This window comes from Petromyzon marinus, chromosome 52 (genome assembly GCF_048934315.1).
Source record: "Petromyzon marinus isolate PM22_M1 ecotype Great Lakes invasive population chromosome 52, UKy_Petmar_22M1.pri1.0, whole genome shotgun sequence".
In the NCBI taxonomy this organism is placed as follows: domain Eukaryota; kingdom Metazoa; phylum Chordata; class Hyperoartia; order Petromyzontiformes; family Petromyzontidae; genus Petromyzon; species Petromyzon marinus.
The window spans coordinates 7,787,170-7,811,939 of NC_133718.1; the positions used below are offsets into that span (position 1 = coordinate 7,787,170).

Below are 24,770 nucleotides of genomic sequence, written 5' to 3' on the forward strand. Positions count from 1 at the left end.
GACGCGGCGACTCGCGGACTCCCACACACAGACAAAGATCCCCCGTGTAGCCTGTGACAGACTGCTGGGGCAAGTGCTGCTAGCGAGTAGCGCCTATGAATGCCGGCACGGCACACGAGGGGGGTGGGTGGGCCAGCAACCACGCCCGGCCGCCTTTGTCTCCCGCGTGGCCGTGTTTACACACCGCACCAGGTACTCATTTGAGGCTGAGTCGACCTAGGGGACGCCCAGAACCGATATAGATAATTGTCACTGGTGTTGGCCGCGAGCAAGAAACGAAATCGGGTGGCCGGGTTCGTAGCGCAGCGTAGCGCTAACCGCCACCCACTCAGCCTCCCACCTGGACCCTCTCACCTGCCCCCTCCGCCTCGCTCACCTGGCCCCACCCCCCCTCTCACTTGGCTCCTCCCCCCTCTTGTGTGACCCCCCCCCCCACTCTGGCTTGGCCCCTCCTTACTCTATCCTGACCCCTCGCTCACTTGCCCCCTCCCCCTCTCGCCTCGCCCCATCTCACCTGGCTCCTCCCTCCCACTTATCTGGCTCCTCCCTATCTGTATTGTCCCCTCCCCCCTCGCTCACCTGTTCCACGCCCCCTCTCGCCTGGCTCCTCCCCCTCTCACCTGAACCCCTCCCCATGCCCCTCGCACTCTGACCGCTGCGGTGGAGGGGGGGAGTTCCTCACCTGAGCAAAACGACCTCCACTCGTTCCGCTTCCTCGTCACTGCTCGCGGCAACCCTCTCGTAGCGCAACGACGTTTCGATACTGGCCATGTCCAGCGGCGAAAGGTCACGAGGACGAGGTGATGGGGACGAGGTGACGGGGATGAAGGTGACCGAGGAGGTCGCTGCACAACTGATGATGATGATGATGTTGTTGACGATGGCGAGCGCCGAGCCTCTTCCAGCAAGAGCCCCGGGCGTTCCTCCTCCTCTGCGCCCACGTCACCGCCACCTCGTAGTTTATTTATGGGGCCACCTCCCGCCTCCGAGGCGGGCTCACAGAGACGCCTATTTATTTATTAAAACATTTCCCCGTGAGTGTCCCAAGAGTATCGATTGACACGTGGCGGACGCGCGGCCGGTGACACACACGGTGGTACATCGGTGTCACCACCGCCACAGCCTTTCGCAGAATGTTGGGGCGAGTGGCACCTGTGAAGGAGGCCGGCACGGCACACGAGGGGGTGGTGTGGTCAGCACCACGCCCGGCCGCCTTTGTCTCCCCGGTTGTGATATTTACGCACAGCACCCGGGAACTCAATTAAAGGCTGGTTCCACCCAGGGGAGGCCCAAGACCGGTTCAGACATTGTAGTTTTTTTGTATTTCAATTCGTGTACTTAACGGGGTGTACCTTACGTGCGTTATACGTATGTATGTTGAACTTCTTTCGCACCGTACGTAGCCGACTGTGCTAATCGGAAGTGCGGGGGGAGTACAACAAACATTTAGCATCATTAGAGGCGTTATCAACACAAACAAAACCATCACTTCCTTGATATCCATCATCACGATCAACATTATTGCCAGCATCATCACGGCAATCACCACCCCGAAGGGGTCTGTGGGGATGTAAGGTCTGTGTGTGTGTGTGCGAATGGGACTCTATGGGGCTTGTGGGAATGTGAGGGCTGTGTTCGGGTTATATCGTGGTCTGTGGGGTTTATAGGGGTGTGTGGGGGTATTAAGGGTCTCCTGCCGCATTAGGAGTCTGTGAGAGTATGAGGGGCCTATGGGGTATTTGGGGGGGCCGTGGGGGTATTGGGGGCCCTTTAGGGGGACCTGAATGGAAACGTATATAATAGGCGACGTTTCGGGCAATGTCCCTTCATTTTTAGGTGCTCTGAAACAGGGTAATTCTTAATACCATGGCGCCTGATGATAATTGCATTTTTTGTTGTTCAACTTTGACAGAAGTTTTTTTGTTCATTTACAAACGAAGCGTTGCCTACGAGTAACAAACCTCCATTCAGTCGGTGGTGGCCGAGGTGTTTCGGACTGTTGTCCTTTGATGCGCAGCCCTAACGTTGTGGGCAAGACGAGTGACAGTTGGAAGAGTCACGGGGCCGGTTGGAAGTCACGGGGCCGGTTGAGAGAGTCACGGGGCCGGTTGGGAGAGTCACGGGGACGGTTGGAAGAGTCACGGGGCCGGTTGGAAGAGTCACGGGGCCGGTTGGGAGAGTCGCGGGGACGGTTGGAAGAGTCACGGGGTCGGTTGGAAGAGTCACGGGGCCGGTTGGAAGAGTCACGGGGCCGGTTGGAAGAGTCACGGGGTCGGTTGCCCGGTCTCCAGCAGGGAGCGCTGTGTGGTTCATCTTTGTGTTAACTCTTAATTTAGTATATTTGATTACCACGCCATACATTTCTGCAAGTGCCTATTCCACTAAGGTATGTTTTCTAAAATATGTATTGCTTTTGATTTAAAGCTTTCGTGACTGCAGTAATTCATATTCTTAGTTTTTTCGGTCATCATCAGGTGATGACCGTTTGAGTTATGGTCGAAACGTCGTGAGAATTTTTTATTGTTTTATATATATTTTGTTATTTTGTTGTTTCTCTTCAACGTGACTTTACCGAAAAAACTAAGAATATATGTATTGCTGTTGCAGTAGGTGCGTATGGGGTTCTTGGGGTCTGGTCTCTGTGGCCTGTCAGGGTCTCAGGGGTCTTATCGGGGTATCTGGAGACTGTAGGGGTCTAGAGATATATCATGGGTCTGCTGGGATATAAGCGGTTTGTGTGAGGTATGTGGGGGTATAAGATATCTCTTGGGGTGTGTGGCGATATAAGGGGTCTGTAGGGGTCCATAGGGGTATGTGGAGACTGTAGTAGTCTGTGAGGATCTAAAGAGCCTGGAGAAGTATGTGGATATAGAAGGGATCTATTGGGGTATTTGGGGCTATAAAGGGTCTACAGGAGTCCATGAGGTATAAATGGTCTCGGGCGTCTTTTGATAGTTTGTGAGGATATAGGGGATCTGTGGGGGCACAATTGGATCTGTAGGTGTGTGTGTGTGGGGGGGGTCTCGGGGGTCTGTGGGAGTATAGGGTGTGTTTGTGGAGTCTAGGGAGTCTGTGAGGGTCTAGGGGAACGAGGGGGTCAGTGGGGTCTAGGGTGTGTGTGGGGTATAGGCGGTGTTTGAGGGGTCTAAGGGGTCTATGGTGTGTGTGTGTGGAGGGGGGTCTTATGCAGTGCCTGGTGCGGCAGGGACCGCGGTCAACAATGCGCGGTGTAATTAACGCGGACGCGTTTGGCGTGGCTACCGGCTATCGCACTCCTCGTCTGTTGTTGTTTAATGCGGACCCCAACTATCGACGGTTGCAACGGCCGCCGAGTGACGGTTGGCAGCTGTCCCCAGCAGGCGGCGCTGCTGTGATGACCTCGCTGCTTCACATCTGTGATAACATTCAGTTTTAGCATTTGAAAGGCTGACATCGCAATAGGTGTGTTATAGGCACCATGATCCGATCGAAATAATTTCGATCGGATCATTAGGGGCTTATTAGTAATAAATTGGCATTTTGCGAACCCCCCCCCCCACTGCCACCGTGTAGCATATGATTATTATTATTATAACGTGGCCAGGGACAATAGTCCGAGTCCACAATTGGCGATAAGTAACGGCAAAGCGGTTCTAAGCGACTCACAGAGTCCACGACTTCCCTGAAGGCCATCATCGACACCTTCAGCGAGCGCGATGGCGATCGCACGACACGGTTCGAAATCGATCCTCGATCGATGGCTGCGCGCCATCGCCGCAAACGAGTCGAGTAATAAAGCTTGGGACAAGTTCCTCACTTGATGTGAAGCTTTCCTGACTGCAGTAATTCATATTCTTAGCTCTTTCGGTAAAGTCACGTTGAAGGGAAACAATAAAATAATATATATAAAACAATAAAAACAATAAAAAAAGTTTTTCCATTTTTATTGTTTTAGATATAGTTTATTATTAAAAATAATAAAATATTTTTTTGTTTTATATATATTATTAAAAATAATAAAATATATAAAACAATAAAAGTTTTATCATTTTTATTGTTTTACATATATTATTATTTAAAATAATAAAATATGTTTATTGTTTTATATATTTATTATTTAAAATAATAAAATATATAAAACAATAAAAATAATAAAATATATAAACAATAAAAACAATAAAAGTTTTATCATTTTTTATTGTTTTATATATTTTATTATTTTATTGTTTTCCTTCAACGTGACTTTACCGAAAGAGCTAAGAATATACTCTTTGCTTCTTTCGGTAAAAGCCACGTGGGTAGAAAATCAAATAAATCCAAGACGTTTCGGGCGCGACACAAGCGTCCGTCATCAGGTGATTTATTTTATTTTATACCTACGTGACTTTACCGAAAGAACCAAAGAGTTATAAGTCCATATTCTTGGTTCTTTCGGTAAAGTCACGTTGTTTTTTTTATATATATTTTATTATTTGATTGTTTCCCTTCAACGTGACTTTACCGAAATAACCAAGAATATGAATCACTGCAGTCACGAAAGCTTTAAATCAAAATAAAAGTTATAAGTCCCTTACTTACTAACAACTCCTCTATAATTTTTGATTGCTGGAGGGGTTGCCCCCCACCCCTACCTAAAGATCCTGGCTCCGTCATTTGGGGGTGGGGGTGTCTATGCTTGCTTACAGAAACCAACAGTCTGTGTACCCGCGTGCCTGTGTGGGTATTCATTTGCACGTGCGAGTGCGTGTGTGCATCGGCCTCAACGTGGCCTCAAGGTGCACATGGCCTGGCACAAGCGTCGTTGTTGTTGTTGGTGTGCATCGGCCAGTCGTCTTCTCAGTGAGTCGACCCCGTGCCACCTGCTGGGTCTGCCCCGTGACCTCCTGCCGGCGGGCGTTCGACACTTCACGTGGTGGCCTCAACGTGCACCTAGCCTGGCACAAGCGCCGTGGTGACGTCGGTTGTTGTTGTTGTATTCCCGCTTACGGACAACACCAAGTGACGATTGATCTGAGCCTCCCTGGTGCGGTGTGTAAACGTCACTTGCTGGGGAGACAAAGGCGGCCGGGCGTGGTATACTGGCTACCCGCCGCCTCGTGTGCTGTGTCGGCTCTTCATAGCAGCCGCCACTCGCCAGCAGCACTGGCTCCCGGCAGCCTGTTGTGGGCTTACACGTGCGCGCGCGTGTCTTTGTTACCCGCCCCTAGAGATCGCTGTTCTCTGCGAGCTCTGGAATCCCGTGGGGAGCAGCTGACTGCAGTTGAGGTGAGGCAGGGCAGGTTGCACGTTGATGCTGGTGCAGAATTTCTGTGGAAGCTGTGATCTGGCTCGGTGTGAATTACTTACAAAAAATACACGTACATTTTGACTTAAAACTTTCGTGACTGCAGGAATTCATATTCTGTGGTTCTTTCGGTAAAGTCACGTAGATAAAAAAAAATAATAATAATAAAAGTAAAGTTTATTAAAAAATATCACGACGTTTCGATCGCAACACAAGCGGTCGTCATCAGGAACAGTTCCTGAAGAACTATAAAATATATAAATGTTTTTATTTTACCAGGTAAGGCCCACTGAGCTGTATATACATATACCTTTTTTTCCTTCAGGAACGACCTGACCACAAATGATAGCTCAACGGAAGCGGCGTATCGGTGTGGAAATGCATGGCAGCCAAATGCTCTAAACGCTTGTTGATTCTAAATGTGGAGAGAGGAAAAAGTGAGAAGCTGGAGGAAAAAAATTCCACGCTTCACATTTTTGGGGGTGCTATTCAGGCGTAGGGTTTGCACGACTAGTGTCTCTCATTTCGCCAGGTGAAGACAAGAAAGTCTTGTAGATGTAACTCACGATGTATGAGGGCGGGCTATCTAAACATTGGGGACCTCAAGTCAAGATCATGTAAATGTGGCTGTAAGAGACGCGCACCATTTGCAACGAGCGAACAACTTTAAATCAGAATGTTGGTCGTGATGTGACTTTCAGGGAAAACCTCGATAGTGCAGGATCAGCAGCGGGCAAAGGGACGAGGAGGCGGTGCGGACATCAGTGGCATTGCCAATGACGACCTCTTGATCGAACCCCCCCACGTGTGCCCCTCCAGGCCTATGTGGCTGTGGTACACGCTGTAAGGGAATGGACAACACCAGCCACTGCAGCAGCAGCAGTCGCTGCAGAGCCGTGAGCAGTGAAAGCTTCGGGAGCAGCAGCAGCAGTAGCAGCGGCGGCAGCTTCAGCAACAGCTGCAGAATCTGCAGCAGCTTCATGAGCAGCATTTGCTGCCACACGTTCTGCAGGTTTTCCCTTCGCATTCACCTCACTGCTGCACTCTGCTCACCCCAAGTGCTTCAGGATAAATGGATGGCATTGTTATTACTATTCTCCCGCATTAATAAAATATATAGACCTCCGGCCAGATAGTGGAAACATGACTCAAAACAGCGCTGTAAAAATAATGTATCTAATGAGGAACAAGCGGAAAACTAAAAAGTCAGACGTTGTCAGTAGTGGGAATTTAAGGAAGGATGAAGAGAAAGGAAGCATTGACATGACAAGGTGATGCGGTGACATCAATGACATTGACCTTGACGACCTCTTGACTGAATGCCCGCCCCTGTTTACCTTCAGTTCAATAAATCTGTCTTGGCCCCCCTCGCTCCCGAGTGCTGGAGAGAGGCAGCAGCAGCTGGACCAGCTGAGAGAGCAGCGTTTCACGGAGCGGCATTTCATGCACCAACTGCATCAGCTGCACCAGCTGCATCAGCTGCACCAGCTGCACCAGCTGCATCAGCTGCATCACGAGCAACCGCTGCCGCATGATCAGGTTTCCCTTCACATCCACACGAGTGCATGTCCTCGAATCTTCGCCCATTGCGGATTTGACCGATCGCGCCGAATTTATTGAGGTATGCACCTCTTATTCTTTGGTTCTTTCGGTAAAGTCACGTCGATAGAAAAAAGAATGAAAATAAAAGTATAATGAATAAAAATATCACGACGTTTTGATCGCAACAGAAGCAATCGTCATCAGGAAAAGGGGTTCGCCTCTAAAGGCAAAGAGTTCATAAAGGTTTGGAGATAGGCGTAGCCCAAGTGTGTCAGCAGAACCAGCAGCATGGGCGGGGCAGCAACGCCAATGCAGCAGCAATGCCAATGCAGCAACAATGCCAATGCAGCAGCAATGCCAATGCAGCAGCAACGCCAATGCAGCAGCAATGCCAATGCAGCAGCAACGCCAATGCAGCAGCAATGCCAATGCAGCAGCAACGCCAATGCAGCAGCAATGCCAATGCAGCAGCAACGCCAATGCAGCAGAAATGCCAATGCAGCAGCAATGCCAATGCAGCAGCAATGCCAATGCAGCAACGCCAATGCAGCATCAATGCCAATGCAGCAGCAACGCCAATGCAGCAGCAATGCCAATGCAGCAGCAATGCCAATGCAGCAGCAACGCCAATGCAGCAGCAATGCCAATGCAGCAGCAATGCCAATGCAGCAGCAACGCCAATGCAGCATCAACGCCAATGCAGCATCAATGCCAATGCAGCAGCAACGCCAATGCAGCAGCAATGCCAATGCAGCAGCAATGCCAATGCAGCAGCAATGCCAATGCAGCAAAGGGCCGCCAAGAAATCCCTGCACCCCGCTCCACACACCACACTGCTGACAGTGGAGGTTGATTGACAAGAAAACACAAGTCAAGTCATGACCCAAAGTGGTTGGTGACATCTTTCCAATGATTGCTGAGTCTATAACATCCTCTCGGTTGAAATTGTGTCTGTGTCTGTATATATGGATGGCTTCATGAACGAATCTTTGTTGATAGACAGTAGGCTTGCAAAGTACTATCGTCTTAGAGAAATCAATTTCGTGTGAGCCAGCCGCATTGAAATAAAGATCAGCCACGGCAGAAGTATTGGTCCGACCGTCTTTCAAATCTGCCTTGTGCTCACGAACATGGTCCGAGACATGTCGCTTAGTTTCCCCAATGTAACTGCTGCCGCAGATACAGCTTAGTTTGTAGACGCTGGGATATTGCATGTCAGGAATCTTGTCCTTCACAGATGGGATCAAATCACGATTTTATGTACTGTGTTAAATCGGACCTGGATCTTGTGTTTGTTCATGATTTTGGAATATTTTTGGTTACCCCTGCTATGTATGGCAGGGTAATGGTTTTGATTGGATCCTCAGATGGTTCCTTCCTCACGGTTGGGGTAATGGCTGTGTAGTCAGAATATCCATTCGCCTTGAGAGCTTGGTGTACGTGTTTGAGTTCACTGGTTAGATGTTCATGGTCGGACATACATTGAGCTCTATGGTGTAGCGTTTTGATGAAGGAATTCTTCTGGGATGGATGATGGTGGGATTCAGGTTTTAGGTAGGCGTCAGTATGGGTTACTTTCCTGCAGACAGAATGGCTCATTGAGCCATCTGGTCTCTTTTTGATTCGGACATTTAAGAAAGGTAGCATGCCATCCTATTCTACCTCCATGGTGACTTTGATGGCTGGGTGTATGGAATTGATGTGGTTGTCGTTCGCTCCCCATGTGGCTTAGCCACTCACGGTTGACCGGGAGATTCCTGTACATTATTATTACTAATTACTTTTTCCAGGTTTAAAATTGAAATATTCTGTGCCAGTCACGACAGCTGTGGGGTTAGTATATTAGTAGTGGGTTTTTTTCTCGTTTCTAACGGCATTAGTCCCAATTGCAACAGTCTACAAGATGTGGCGGAAAGTGCCAGAATTATTAATGAGTGGGTGTGTACGTGTCTTGTTGTGTGTACGTGTCCTCGTGTATGTGTGTGGGTGTGCTTGTGTGCAGCGGTTAGCGCGCTGCGCAACGAACCTGGCGACCCGAGTTCGATTCCCGCTCACGGCCAACACCAATGACAATTATCTGAACCGGTCCTGGGCCTCCCCCAGGTCGACTCAGCCTCAAATGAGTACCTGGTGCGGTGTGTAAACATCGCCAATGGGGATACAAAGGCGGTCGGGCGTGGTGCTGGCCACCCACCCCCTTGTTTACCGTTCCGGCCCTTATAGGTACTCACTAACAACACTTGCCCCAACAGTTTGTCCAGGCTATACGGGGGGTCTTTGTGCGGTAGTGCAGCGGTTAGCACGCTGCTCTACGAACCCTGGCGGCCCCAGTTCGATTCCCGCTCACGGCCAACACCAGTGACGAGTTTCTGAATCAGTCCTGGGCCTTCCCTAGGTCGACTTAGCCTCCAATGAATAACTGGTGCGATGTGTAAAAATCGCCATTTGGGAGACAAAGGCGGCTGGGCGGGGTGCTGGCCACCCACCCTCTTGTGTGCCACAGTGCCGGCCTTCAGAGGTGCTACTCGCTAAAAGCACTTGCCCCAACAGTCTGTTAAGGCTACACGGGGGATCTTTGTATTTGTGCATGTGTGTATGTGTTTATGCACGTGTTCAAGGAAAAGGAGCAGCTCGAGGAACAGAAGCAGCTTGAAGAACAGAAGCAGCTTGAGGAACAGAAGCAGCTCAAAGAACAGAAGCAGCCGAAGGAAGAGAAGAATCCGCTCAAAGAACAGAAACAGGTTGAGAAACGGGATCAGCTTAAGGCACAGAATCAGCTCGAGGAACAGAAGCAGCTTGAGAAACAGAAGCAGCTCAAAGAACAGAAGCTGCTTGAGGAACAGAACCAGCTTGAGGAACAGAACCAGCTTGAGAAACAGAACCAGCTGGAGGAACAGAAGCAGCTTGAGAAACAGAACCAGCTTGAGAAACAGAAGCAGCTAAAAGAACAGAAGCAGCTTGAGGAACAGAAGCAGCTTGAGAAACAGAAGCAGCTCAAAGAACAGAAGCTGCTTGAGGAACAGAACCAGCTTGAGGAACAGAAGCAGCTTGAGGAACAGAACCAGCTGGAGGAACAGAAGCAGCTTGAGAAACAGAAGCAGCTCAAGGAAGAGAAGAATCAGCTCAAAGAACAGAAGAGGCTTGAGGAACGCAAGCAGCTTGAGAAACAGAAGCAGCTTGAGAAACAGCGGCAGTTTGAGGAACAGAGGCAGCTTGAGGAACAAAACCAGCTGGAAGAACAGAAGCAGCTTGAGAAACAGAAGCAGCTCAAGGAAGAGAAGAATCAGCTCAAAGAACAGAAGCGGCTTGAGGAACGCAAGCAGCTTGAGAAACAGAAGCAGCTCAAGGAAGAGAAGAATCAGCTAAAAAAACAGAAGCAGCTTGAGAAGCAGAATCAGCTGGAGGAACAGAAGATGCTCAAGAAAAAGAAGAAGCAGCTCAAGGAACAGAAGCAGATTGAGGAACGGAAGCAGCTTGAGGAACAGAAGCAGCAACTCAAGGAACAAAAGAAGCAGCTCAAGGAACTTAAGCAGCTTGAGAAACAAAAGCAGCTGGAGAAACAGAAGCAGCTGGAAGAACAAAAGCAGCAGTTCAAGCAAGAAAAGAAACAGCTCAAGGAACGGAAGCAGCTTGAGAAACAGAAGCAACTAGGACAGAAGCAGCAACTTGAACAGGAACTCAAGGAAGAGAACCAACAACTTGAGGAACAAGATCAGCTGGAAGAACAGCAGCAGCTTGAGAAACAGAAACAGCTTGAGGTACAGAAGCTTGAGGAACAGAAGCAGCTTAAGGAACAGAACAAACTTAAGGAACAGAGGCTGTATGAGGAACAGCAGCAGCTTAAGAAACAAAGTCAGCTTGAGGAACGGAAACAGCTTGAACAGAAGCACCTTGACAAACAGAAGCAGTTTGAAGAACAGAAGCAGCTTGAGAAACAGAAGCAGCTTGAGAAACTGAAGTTTCTTGAGGAACAGAATCATCTTGAGGAACAGAAGCAGCTTGAGGAACAGAATCAGCTGCAGAAACAGAAGCAGCTCGAGGAACAGAAGCAGCTCGAGGAACAGAAGCAGCTTGAGGAACAGAATCAGCTGCAGAAACAGAAGCAGCTCGAGGAACAGAAGCAGCTTGAGAAACAGAAGCAGCTTGAGGAACAGAATCAGCTCAAGGAACAGAAGCAGCTTGAGGAACAGAATCAGCTGCAGAAACAGAAGCAGCTTGAGGAACAGAAGCAGCTTGAGGAACAGAAGCAGCTTGAGAAACAGAAGCAGCTTGAGAAACTGAAGTTTCTTGAGGAACAGAATCATCTTGAGGAACAGAAGCAGCTTGAGGAACAGAATAAGCTGCAGAAACAGAAGCAGCTCGAGGAACAGAAGCAGCTCGAGGAACAGAAGAACCTTGAGGAACAGAAGCAGCTCAAGGAACAGAAGCAGCTTGAGGAACAGAAGCAGCTTGAGGAACAGAAGCAGCTTGAGGAACAGAAGCAGCTTGAGGAACAGAAGCAGCTCGAGGAACAGAAGCAGCTTGAGAAACAGAAGCAGCTCAAGGAACAGAAGCAGCTTGAGGAACAGAAGCAGCTTGAGGAACAGAATCAGCTGCAGAAACAGAAGCAGCTCGAGGAACAGAAGCAGCTCGAGGAACAGAAGCAGCTCGAGGAACAGAAGCAGCTTGAGGAACAGAAGCAGCTCGAGGAACAGAAGCAGCTTGAGAAACAGAAGCAGCTTGAGGAACAGAAGCAGCTCGAGGAACAGAAGCAGCTCGAGGAACAGAAGCAGCTTGAGGAACAGAAGCAGCTCGAGGAACAGAAGCAGCTTGAGAAACAGAAGCAGCTTGAGGAACAGAAGCAGCTTGAGGAACAGAAGCAGCTGCAGAAACAGAAACAGCTTGAGGAACAGAAGCAGTTTAAAGAACAGAAGCAGCTTGAGGAACAGAAGCAGCTTGAGAAACAAAAGTTGCTTGAGAAACAAGCTGCTGGAGAAACAGTAGCAATTTCGCTGCGCCTCAAGACTTTTCAGTTCGAGTCCTGCAATGGGATGTTTGCTGACTTTAAGTCATGAGTCTCAATGCACTTGAAAGCTTCACAGGTAGATTCAATAATACGTCGTTGGACTACCACATTCTAACCACCTCAGTCATATATCAATAAAACGAACATCTTAATTTTTAAAGATTACATTTGTTAAAGGTTACATCGCCGTTGGGGCGGGTTTGGTCGACAGAGGCCGGGGTTAAATGCTGTTGGATAACATACAAGGTGATCCGTTTATAGTTAGCCCACTGAATATCAGGGAGACACTGCAGAGAAAACGTGTCCCACCAGTCTCAATGCACGCGTAACATCTGTTCACACTCTGTGCGATATTGAGTCATCGCTTTCGCAATGTTCAATTTGCTGTTGAGAAGAACGTTAAGACGGTTATTAAAATTAATCTATCCATGGATCGTCCTGTATTTGTCAGGGTGCACAATATCCACTTATTGAAAAACTGTATCATTTACTTTGTAATGTTGCCTTTTAATAAATGTTATATTCCAAAAGCACTGTATGTTGCTCTCGCTTGGCGCTATCCAATTTCAATCCTGACCCAGATGTAACCATGGCCCTTTCAAAATACGGTCGTTAAACGTTGCTGTGTAATTTTGATCTTGTATTGTGACGAGCGGGGGCTGGGTCGACTCGTGATGATGACGCCACAGGCCGGTGGCCCACACGTGGTTTTCACGTGGTGCACACGTGGTTTCCACGTGGCGCCGTGCACTGCAGTTCAATTAATACCAACAGCAGCATCCATGATCAGTACACTACTCCATCTCGGTGTTTGTTCCAATGGGTCGCATTCAATTCTTTGACTGCAATTGCATGACTTCTGCAGTTACCGTATTCTATACATTACGGACTAATGTTGATGATAAGGTGTGCTTAATGAAGACACGTTTAATCGACTGCCTACTACTTGCTCTTAGATTTTGATCACAAACATCGTCATTAAGAAAATGGAACAAAAACGTAAAGGTGCACGAAGCATAGAAATGTGCATGCTTGGAAACAAATATAAAGAGGAACACGTGAAACAGATCACAGGACGCACGGTAAAGACATGCTGTTAAGAAACTTAGGATTGGTTCACGGGAATTGATGATGGGAGTGGCAGCCACAGCAAGGAAAATGCCCAAGAGGTGAGGAGTGCAGATGATAATACCTCGATATACGAAGTAGATGCCTTCTTAGAGCTTCGTATATTTAAACTTAGTATACTGAACACCTTATAACATTATTACGAGGATGCGTTCCCAGCCTTCGGAAACTTACCATATTGTAAACAGACAATTTATAGTGAAAATAACATTATGCAATACCACGTGATAATTCGAAACTGACAGATTGTCGAATTTATTACTTATTAATTTCAATGTATTTTGCATTTTACTTTATTTTTAGCTTTGTGTGTAAAATAATGGCTAAAAATGTCAACGTTCGTTGTACCACAACTTTGTTTAATCAATATACGCATATAGAGGTATTATTGTATTGGATCATGTGTAGTTTATAGGTGGATTGTTACATGGCGGGATCGTGAGAGATGGTGATAGCTTTAAGGGCGCCTTCATCCACCATATGCAAGTACTATATGCAGTAGACCTGTGTTGAGTGAACTGCAGTTGAAGAAACTTTCATCAATCTCCATTCTTACCAGAAATACCGCACGAGGCCTGCAGTGCAGCATTGTGCGTGCGAGCTTTGGTGGATCCCATTGATTAAATGCCCTCCCTACGTGCAAGATCCAACGGTGGATTGACCACGGCTGAGGTTAATTAAAATATAAATGAGACATCAAATCTAATGAAGCTTCTGCAAAAAAACTAAAACTCAAATTTGTAAGTCAAAATGTTTATTTTTTATTTTAACAAACATACGAACATTTTAGAATACTGGAAATTCTCCGAGACAATGCTAGGCATAATGGAGGCACAGGGAAATGCATTGTGAACATTGCATACATTTGCAAGTAAGATTCATACGTTGTGCAAGTCGAAACATTATGACAATGTAAAAAAATTACACACAACCTATTTTATTTTTGGTGTTTTTCCACAATTTCATTATTACTGTTGCTATTGGCCTCATGTCATGGGACTTGATGCCTGTTTTCCACTGGCACATCCGAACTGTTCCAGAGCCATGTCGAGCCAGCCCTGCGCAATTCAGGAGGCGCAGGTTGTTTTTCCACTGCAGAAGCAAGCTGTGCCACTGACGTCGCGCACGTTGAACGAGTGAAGATGTATGTACACAAACTAACTAAGCCTTTAGACTGTTGGGGCAAGTGCTGTTAGCGAGCACCTACGAAGGCCGGCACAGCACACAAGGGGGTGGGTGGCCAGCACCACGCCCGGCCGTCTTAGTCTCCCTAATAGCGATGCTTAAACACCGCACTAGGTACTCGTTTGAGGTTGAGTCGACCTCGGCGAGGCCCAAGACCGGTTGAGATAATCGTGACTAGTGTTGGCCGTGAGCGGGAATCGAACTCGGGTGGCCGGGTTCATAGTGCAGTCCGTTAACCGAAACACTACCACCATACGCACTCAAACAGTACACGCTCACCAGTGTAGCACAAAGTAATTCTGGCTCGGCTCGGCAAACAGCCAGTGGAAAATTACCCATAACATGATAGCTCCGTGCTGCCGCGGCTCAGATGTGCCAGTCGAAAGTGAGTATAAAAATACACCCTACTCTTAAAGCGCACTGCATAACCCACATGACCCATAATAAAAAATATCACGTAACCACGGTACGTCCTCGCTTAACGCGTGTTCACTATAACACGGTTCTTCCATGATGGAACACTTCGCACAGTGGTCGACGACAAGCTACTTTCTTCAGCTGCGCAGCTGAGAGTAAGATACAGTACGTGGAATGATACAGCAACGTGGTGGCGTACCCTCCGTTATGTCCCGCCATCTGACCATGTGTGCGTGTGCATTGTATCTTGCCGAACTTTATCGTTACATAGGGAGTTTATTTTCGCTAAAACGTGTTTTTCGCTTAACACGGCACTTTACAGGAACGCATCTACCGTGTTAAACGAGGACTTGCCGTACTTCTGAGATCCCTTGAGTGACATTTTTATCCACAGCATTAGGGACACACATTTTCACTTGATGCTCAAAGCATAGTCAAACCAATATTTTGAAGTCTGGAAGAAGTTTAGCCTAAGTGAAAAAACAAATTTTTATGCCATTTTTGTGCAGTCAGTGACTGGACTGAGCCTTGCTGTACATGCTTAAGAACTTACCCACCCAGTTTAAACACAGGTGGCTGAATGGATTAGAACCTACCAGTGTCAGTGATGCTAACCAAAGCCATCTGGTCACCTCCAGTCTCCTTTTCACTTCCTTAGGGTACCAAGATCTTTCACCGACTCAATGGCATAACAGACCAAGGAGTGATTCGTAATAGATATGTGGGTTAGGTCATATAATGATCTGGCCAAATATGTGTCATTTCGGAACTCCACCGCACGCTACTGCCAAACTAATTATCGTATGTACAAGCTGGCCAATTATTGTCTCATCTGGTAAGTTGAATGACACAAACTGGGCCAGATAACTGTGGCCTGACAGAAAAATCAATTACGAACCGTACAATTGGCCGTAAATACCCGTGCATTGGGTTGGACCGAGGAGCCATTCACTCAATGTGTTTTCCCAACCGTGTCATCTTATCACGATGCGCCCGGGACGAACTCGAGAAGGCGCTCTTGTACACGTGCAGCGGCATAGCCTTGCCACTCAGGTACAGTTTGTTGCGGCAGCTCGGAAGCCAGCTCTCCGTCACGTCTGGCACAATCTGCTCGCCCACATCGCCTCCACACTGGCTAGAGCCCCCGTTTTGGAAGGCAAGGACGCTGGCAAACACAAACCCCGTCATGAACGCATCAAAGCCCGCCCGGTGACTCCCAGACGCCACTGCCACCACCGAATTAATCAGTTTTAGCTCCGACTCTTTCCCGTCACCTGGCTCGCCGCCATCGCCATTGTCATCATTGGAAATGTTGGCAGGTGCCTCGATTTTGAGAGGCACATCCAACGGGCTGGAAACCCGCTCCTCTAATTCCACCGTCTCCAAGTGTTCTTCGCTCATCTTGGGTCGCTTTGACGGCAAGTCGTCACCAAGGTCGGTTTCTCTTTTGGCAACGGATTGGCTGTCCGGGACGGCTGGGATTTCAGCAATATTTGCTGGGTCATCAACGAGAACACTGGGCTGGCTGCTGGGGCTGCCGTCCTTCTCGCTTTTGGCACGAGATTTTTTCCGGGGTCGTGAGCGACGTTGCCGCTTGGTCTGGACCAGCCTCTCGTGGTCATCCAGAATGCGTTCTATGTCGTGCGAAAGTGGACACTTGACTCCCAATGAGCACCAGCCATACCCCTGCACACGCGAACACACCCAGGAAGCCACAGACAATAGGCACAGTTAATTGGCCCAGCGGTAGCGCGTTTACCGCTCATTAAATGTCTGCCGTTCAAATTGGCAGACCGCCCCAATTAATGCTGCAGCCGTGTTAACCATAAAAAAAAACGATGCACCATCTGCTTCATTAACCGCGGACGTTATATATGTCCCCCAACGTCATTCGAGATGAGTTGGCCAACGTGTGCTGGCGTCATGGTCCAAATTTGCCATGTAAAAAAAAATGTATACCACAAATTACTCCACTGGGATTGCACGCAACAAACTATGTCAGCTGGTAAGCCCGATTGAGGCAGGTCTCTTACAAAGACGACCAATCAACGCCCCCTCCTGATAGACTAATGCCCAATTGTAGGCTGGTGCCGAGTCACCTTGTCCTGCACAGGGGACAGCTGCCACTTGAGGTGCCCTTTGAATGTTTAGGATGAGATGTGATACAAGGTGCTTTGAGTTGCTGAAGCATTTAAGCACGCGCCCTTATCAATGCAAAGACAACTTGATTATTACAATTATAATGATACAACCAAACAAGCACACATTAGATCGAGGATAAGTTACCAAGGCAGGCATTCGAAGCGACACATTTAGGTTGGCAATCATGGGGAGGATCTTAAAACGTGATGGAGGGATACTGAGAGTATGTTCGTTGGAGGTCACATTTCGACTTTTTAAAATATAGTTGCCGAGCACAAGCCAAAAGACTCAAAGGTTAAGTGGCCAGCAACAAACAGCGCCATCGATAATGTAATAGCCAAGAGTAAAACATTCCTTGATTTAGCAAGAATTTTGGAAAATATACGACTGGAGGGCATTCGAGAGTGGAGCAGTCAGAGGGAAGATGGAAAAATAGACGTTGTGACCTGCAGTGAGGTGAGTGAGTGAGTGCGTGCGGGGAGAGAGCAAGCGAATGAGTGCGGTTTTGTTGTGACCTGCGGTGCAACGGTTAAATATGGTGTGGATTAAATTAAATATTCTGGTAGTCTTCAACATCAGTGGAGGAATCAACAAGTTCACAGGAACAGTAACCATGGTAGCAGCGGTGAGACTTTCCTGGGTCTATAATTGTCAAACTTGGTATTTTCTGTGAGGTTACATTGATATTAGCCAAGCTGTAAATTTCTTGCCAGTAAAAATCTCTTATCTGTGACCCTATTAACCTGTGACTCCTATCATCCAAAGGAGCTGTAGGATCCGTGAAAACTCCAATTAACCACGGAGCTATTCCTACAATTATCAACTGTCATCCACAAAGTGTGCTGAAAGTCATTGTGAAAGGGCTTCCAATTACCCATGATTTTTTTTTTATTACCCACGATTATCTGTGATTTTTTTCCCCACAATCGGCTGTTAAACCCACGGAAAATAGGACCCACGAACATTGTTTGCCCACATTGCACCGGATAAGGGGAACTGTCGTGTACGTTCTCGTTTTAATATTACACCGAATACGTTTGTGAGCAAATTCAAACATTAAAATAATATTATTATTACACGGTGCCATTATGAGCGGGGATGGTCATAGTGGTTACCGCAAATCGTTCGCATATGGCAGGCTCCGTCTGCATCGCCTCCTCGCTCTTATCTGGGCCGCCACGGGGCTTGGGGCACAGCCGCTCATCCACGTGGTCCAGCAGGGATGGGGGAACGTCACCAAACTGCACGTGCACGCCGCTGCCCACGACGCCCGACTTCACCCCTCCCCGCGTACTGTGAGAACATTCAGAGAAACACATCACTCTGCGTACTGTGGGCACACACAGAAACACATCCATCCCTGTGTACTGTGGGCACAGAGACACACCCTCCCCATGTACTGTGGGCACACAGAAACACACCCCTCCCCATGTACTGTGGGCACACAGAGACAATATCACGTGAGTGGCTATATCGGGTGGTGTAAAGTATCACAAAAAAATGTGGTCAAATTATTTTAGCCTACTCCAAAAATCAATTACAAATCAAACATACTTTAGCTCATCCAAGATGGTTGTATCAAAATGCCTGAGGTCGTAATTGTCCCTTTCACATTCCTTGTTGGTCGAATTTTCAATTGCTCCAACCTGTGTCTGGGAACATAATTGCACGGACACAGGCACAAATGCGCCCAACACCTTACCACTTGCGGAAGGCGTACTCCAGGAAGGAAGCTGCCATATCCGTTTCTGTCTCCACAATGTGCTTGGTGTCATAGATGCCGGCTGGAAGCAGGGTGGCCAGGTCGGCCATGAAGGTTTGTAGCGTGAGTGGCAGGGTGGTATGCAGAGCCTGGAACAGGAACGCCAGGTCCAGGAGCCCGTTGTGCAGCACCAGTGGCCGTTCGGCAAGCACCACCTCTGAGAACAGAGCACGAGCACCAGGGGCTGTGCTGTCTGAGGCAGTCTACAGGCACACACAAATACAAAGATCCCCCCGTTATAGTCTTAACAGACTGTTGGGGCAAGTGTTGTTAGCGAGCACCTATGAAGGCCAGCACGGCACACGGAGGGGTTGGGTAGCCAGCACCATGCCCGGCCGCCTTTGTCTCCCCAGTGGCGATGTTTACGCACCGAACCAGGTACTCCGCAGAGTCGACCTAGGGGAGGCCTAGGACCGATTCAGATAGCCGTCACTGGTGTTGGCCGCGAGCGTGCTAAGCGCTACACTAGCGCTCCCCACGCACAGACACGCACACGGGAGTAAAGATGTAGAGAGGAATTGTAGCACAGGACGAAACATAGCCATCAACGGAATTGCTGCATAGTAACAGGATAGGGCAGCCAGAACCGGCGGCAACTATTTTCCAAGCTCTGTGGTCCTATATTGGGATGTTTGGCCGAGTCTAAATTGCACACACTTACATTACGTTGTAAGGGACCTCGTATCCAAGTTGCAAACAGGACAGATGAGATGCAAACAGCACACACATACACACACTACAACGCTGGAAAGCAGGACCCACCATGTCACTGCCAGGTCGGTAGGGCAGGCCTTGTGTGTACTGCTTGTTAAAGTCGAAGCCGTGCTCCACCAGAAATTTTAAGGACTGTGGCTCCACAGTGTACTCCTCTGTGCTAAGCAGCGTCAGGTTCAAAACCTGAACTTCATATCTGCTGTAGCCCTGAACAAAAACAAATAACGTCAAACATTAGTCATACATTTTTTTTAAATTTGTAATGCAACATTTTCATTCACTCTTCAAAGAAAAAGTTATTCAAAGGCATGAGGAACCAAAAACAAGTTGGAAGGTAGCCAGAACCGGCATCAACCATTGCCAAAGCTTTGTGGTCCTACATTGGAATATTTGACCAACTCCGTTGACGAGAGTTTATACATACTGGATGGGAGAAAACTGGAGTACCCTGGAGAAAACCCAAGTCTTTGTGAGGGGGGGTAACACTCAATCCCCATACAGATGGAAATTAATCCACCTGTTGTACTGCCACCATACCCTGTCAAACCAGGAGATGTCGCGACCTGGATGCCCACGGCGAGGAGGGAGTTTCACGAATGCATGTGATCCAACAACTCTTGCCTCCACAGTGCTGGGAACTACAGGCCACGTGCAGCATGGCCACCAAATTCCAGTAAAAATCAGTGGCAGATAGCGACGTGTGGCTTCCCATCGTTTTGGAGACACCTCTGGTGAAGCAATCATATACCCCCACTGGCACCTGTCAGCCACAGGTTCATGTCTATTTTTACATTTCGATGTCTCTCCCAATGCTCTCACGGCACAGACTGCAATATCCACAAATTCCAATTCGCCCATTATTTCAATAAAGTGTACCTCAATAAAATAAAACATCCACCAAGATATCAAAACGTTGCGTCGTTTTTACTCATTAAAGCAATAACATATTTGAGACACCATGACGTAGTAATAATAACTATATATTTCGATTTAAAGCTTTCGTGACTGCAATGATTCATCTTCTTTGGTTCTTTCGGTAAAGTCACGTAGAATGAGAATAAAATAATAAATTGATAAAATAAAATAACACAATAATATTATTGTGTTATTTTACGTAGAATGAGAATAAAATAATAAATTGATAAAATAAAATAACACAATAATATTATTGTGTTATTAATATTATTGTTATTTTATTTTATCAATTTATTATTTTATTCTCATTCTACGTGACTTTACCGAAATAACCAAAGAAGAATAACTATATAGCTACATTTGCAAGGTGCATTTCATCCTACACTGTCAAGAGTTCTGACCTCAACGAGTACGTTTCAGTTGTTCAGTTTCAGTTTCATTTATTTGGTATAGCCCTGTGAGCCATTCGGCTCTTGAATTGGGTGCAACCGCAACAAACAAAAAACAAAAACATGAACAAGAAAACATCTTAAAGTGACTATGTGACTGTGCAAACAGAAAATCCAGGAAAAAACAGCAACAAAATATTCCTGAAATAGCACCGTACACCAATGCTGTGTGCAAAAATTCCAGTGGGATGCAAGTCAAACAACAACAACCACAAGACAACTTAGATTAAGGCCATCAGTATAACTCCATACTATAACAAACATGGCCAAACCTAAAAACTTTTCAAAATCACCAAAATTAAGCCATAAATGCAACGTAACAGTAATCATAGGGACTGTGACCGAATTTTTTACAATAAACTACATAAATAACATGTAACACCAAACCCTAGAGCCATAGCTGGCTGCATGAGTCACTCCACAACAACAGGAGCATCAGTCGGAGTATCACATTTTTCAATGCACCTTCAAGATCAGCACATTAAATCACAATACAGATAATACTTTGCAGCGGTCATCCGGAGTGAAACATTTTATTTTAGGCCACTGAATAGCAGTGGCAGCTAGGGGTGTACAACTCCTCTAGAGCAGTTTGAGTGAAGATCTCATAAGTAGTGATGCAAGTTGCAGTTTATTGGCAATAGCATTCCAGACCCTGGGGGCATCAATAGCAAAGGCCCTTCCCTCCAGTTTTTGTACGGCAATAGGGAATGTGAAGCTGGTAAATGAGCGAAGACCTGAGGTCAAATTTGTTCTTTGAAACAGAGAGATCCCATTTAATATAAACACACAACCTCACATGTCAATAATAAATACTTTTACTTACATGTGCATATACTGTATACAATCAGCGCTCATCATGTACTAACAGCCTTGAGCAAGTGGTGAAAATACCCTGTTCCTATGGCAGGGGCGGATATATCCACACAACAATCACTGTGGTACTAATAGGATCGACCTCCACTGGGATTATGGACATCTGTGAAGGGCTTCATAGCTCATCGGATTCCTCCAGGATAAACACATATTTTTCACTCTGATGGGCTGAGTCAACCCCCAACCAGGATTTGAACTCGCTCGCTCTGCCGCCAAGCCATCTGGCTCATTGGTGTACACAGTACCAAGAAGCTCATCCCAAACCACCTGACATGGTGGCATGCTTGCGATGGCTATAACCGGCCTTCTCACATAGGACCCAACACACACACACACACGCACACAGAAACCAACCTTTCCAGGAAGGAGGCGGAAGCAGGCGAGGCCGATGGACAGCAGGGAGCGTGTCCTCGCTGCATTACGAATCGCGATGTAGCGCTCTTCTATTGACCTGGAGGCACACCCACAACTTGCATTCAAATATCAATATTCTCGATCCAAGACAACAAAGTTGGTGGAAACTTAACAACGCCGGTAGGGTGCGTAAGATGACAGGAACGGGGCTTGCCGAATATAGTAGCCCATCGGGTTCACACTGCCAAGATTTTCAGCAGATTTATATTTTTAGAAAATACATTTGCTTGATAATAAACGTTTTTTGGGTTAGATCGCGTTATTTATAAATGCGTCGTAACCCTCCACCGCCCGACACGGCCAATCAGCAACAAAAGTGTCACGTTGACAACGGGCAAATAGTTCACTACTTTAGCCCACCGGTGTGTTGAAGAGTAAATCCACAACATTTACAAAACATTTTTGAGTACGACGTTTCGCTGGCAATTACATCCAGCATCATCGGGCAATTCGCCAGAATGGTGAAGCCCTCCCACTTGCTCCCGGTCTTAAATAGAGCAGCAGGGTGACGTCATTATTCAACTCATTGAGGTGCAGTGATTTGAGGCGGAGGGGGGTATTGTAATTATATAATCGATTGGTAATCCAGTCAATGGTTATGATTAGTAATGATTGGCCGTGTCGAGGCGTGGAGGGTTACGACACATTTATAAATAACGCGATCTAACCCAAAAACGTTTATTATGAATAGTATTGGTCACGAAAGCCTCCTACGTGTTATTTTTTTTGCTTGGTTTGCGATCTTACAATGGGGAATTTCACAGTGGGGCAGATAACAGAATGAGCGGGTTTTGGAAGCTGTTCCAGGATGTATGCTGTGGCACATGGCAACTAATACTAATGCGTCGTCTGTCAGCCAAGTCGCTTTTGAAAAAGATCTTCTTAGCTTAATGCGCTTTACTCAGAAAATAAACTTCTGATTCTGTGACGAATATAATTTGTGCGTGTCAAGCATGGTACGGACGATTGTATTCAGCGTGATGGTTGCGTATTGAGGATGGTCCTTGTGTTTGAACACTTACTGGGCAAGTAATGCTCTTCTGTTACCCAGACCACTCATTTCCTGCGTAAATACAAAACACACGCGCGCACACGAGGTCACACATCAACCCTGCTATTGAACGAGCCAAACCATAACGTGTCACTTATCTACGGGACCCTTTTTTGGCCAGTATTAAGACGATCAAAAAAATAAAAGGCATAATTTGCCCTTTCTGGCATAAATACAGGCGTTAAGATGTTCAAACACCTAAACAGTCGCAAATTACAAGGCATAAAGTTTGCATCAACCACACATGGAGCGATGGAATCGACTCTTGTGCAAGTGCAAAATAGTAACAATAATCAATACCTATACAGTACTTTACATCCAGTAAGGCCGCACTGAGTCCAAAGACTAATTTTCAGGAGGCTGCTGCTGCTGCTATATTTGGGTTATAATATTTTAAGGTGACATTTTTCAGTCCAATTATGATGAGCATTAGACAACACGTGGAAGGAAAACCACGCGTGCGAGGGGGCAACGCTCTATCCCATACAGACGTAACAGATGGAGATTAGTCCACACTTCGCTGTACCACCTCCTGGCTCGCCAGGGGAATACGGCTCCTCCTCGCAACACGTGCGCGTGTCGGTGGCCCACAAACACTCGCCGCTGCCTCCTCCACAGCGCTGGCTCACAGTTCGCAGTGCGCCTCGTGGCCTCGCAGGATCGCGAGGCGCTGGCTAGGGGAGGCCTTCACCCAGCAGTGGATCGATCATGGTCGCGCATCCCACTCACCGTGCGCCGACCCCCCGCACGCCTCACCCCCCCCAACCTCGCATCAACCCCCCCACCTTGCCCCCCCACCTCGCCGCCCCCCACCTCGCCTCACCCCCCCCACCTCGCCGCCCCCCACCTCGCCGCCCCCCACCTCGCCTCACTCCCCCACCTTGCCTCCCCCACCTCGCCGCCCCCCACCTTGCCCCCCCCACCTCGCCGCCCCCACCTTGCCCCCCCACTTCGCCGCCCCCCACCTCGCCTCACCCCCCCCCCCACCTTGCCCCCACCTCGCCTCGCCTCACCCCCCCACCTTGCCCCCCCACCTCGCCTCACCCCCCCACCTTGCCCCCCCCACCTCGCCTCCCCCCACCTTGCCCCCCACCTCGCCTCACCCCCCCACCTTGCCCCCCCACCTTGCTCCCCCCCACCTCGCCTCCCCCCACCTTGCCCCCCACCTCGCCTCGCCTCACCCCCCCACCTTGCTCCCCCCCCCACCTCGCCTCCCCCCACCTTGCCCCCCCCACCTCGCCTCCCCCCACCTTGCCCCCCCACCTTGCCCCCCCCCCACCTCGCCGCCCCCCACCTCGCCTCACCGCGTCCATGGCGATGAAGGAGGCGGCGCGCACTGCGCGGCGCGCGCAGTCCCAGCACGCGGCCGCGTTCCCCGCGTGCACGTCCAGCACGGGCACGCGGCCGCCCCCGCGCTCCCACGACATTCGGCTCAGGGGTTTCCGAACGAACGCGCGCGATGGCCTTCTTCTGCTGCTGCTGCTGCCGTCAATCAGCAGAGCCCCGCCGCGACCTTGTTGGCTACGCAGGACGCGAAAGAAGTTCAAGTGCGGCACAGACAGACACAGAGAGGGCGCCTCAGCCACCACGACCACGGCGCCTGGCGTGGTGACTGCCGCGTGACGTCATGAACGGTGGCCGAGGCGGGCACCGCGCGATTGCAAAACCGCGGGCGCGCGTGACGTAGCCGGAGGGGGCGGGACGACGGCGTCCCCCGCGACCACGCGAGTGCGTGCTCCAGATTCATTCATTCACGCGTGCTGCCGTTCATTCATTCACGCGTGCTCCCGTTTAATTCATTCACGCGTGCTCCAGATTCATTCATTCACGCGTGCTCCCGTTTCATTAATTCACGCGTGCTCCAGTTTAATTCATTCACGCGTGCTCCAGATTCATTCATTCACGCG

General features: G+C 48.4%; 2 protein-coding genes across 7 annotated transcripts; one reads left to right on the forward strand and one right to left on the reverse strand.

The window, feature by feature from the left end:
* Positions 1 to 2,184: 2,184 nt before the first annotated feature.
* Positions 2,185 to 12,340, forward strand: LOC116953471 (uncharacterized). Of its 6 annotated transcripts, none has more exons than XM_076075175.1 (5): positions 2,185 to 2,386; positions 5,187 to 5,244; positions 6,083 to 6,275; positions 6,607 to 6,802; positions 9,424 to 12,340. In XM_076075175.1, the coding sequence occupies exons 3-5, from the start codon at positions 6,115 to 6,117 to the stop codon at positions 11,857 to 11,859; spliced, it is 2,793 nt and encodes a 930-aa protein (XP_075931290.1). In that variant the 5' UTR covers positions 2,185 to 2,386; positions 5,187 to 5,244; positions 6,083 to 6,114; the 3' UTR covers positions 11,860 to 12,340. The 6 variants fall into 6 exon arrangements, with proteins under 6 accessions (XP_075931290.1, XP_075931292.1, XP_075931293.1 ...); XM_076075178.1 differs by having other exon boundaries at positions 2,186 to 2,386; positions 6,643 to 6,802; XM_076075176.1 differs by lacking the exon at positions 2,185 to 2,386 and adding an exon at positions 3,354 to 3,441.
* A 1,335-nt stretch (positions 12,341 to 13,675) lies between these two features.
* TOE1 (target of EGR1, exonuclease) lies at positions 13,676 to 24,502 on the reverse strand. The gene is made up of 7 exons (XM_032973700.2): positions 24,168 to 24,502; positions 22,835 to 22,875; positions 21,753 to 21,849; positions 19,207 to 19,365; positions 18,385 to 18,647; positions 17,798 to 17,975; positions 13,676 to 16,226 (listed from the first exon to the last, which is right to left on the reverse strand). Exons 1-7 carry the CDS (start codon positions 24,288 to 24,290, stop codon positions 15,489 to 15,491), a joined length of 1,599 nt encoding a protein of 532 aa, XP_032829591.2. The 5' UTR covers positions 24,291 to 24,502; the 3' UTR covers positions 13,676 to 15,488.
* Positions 24,503 to 24,770: the final 268 nt, after the last annotated feature.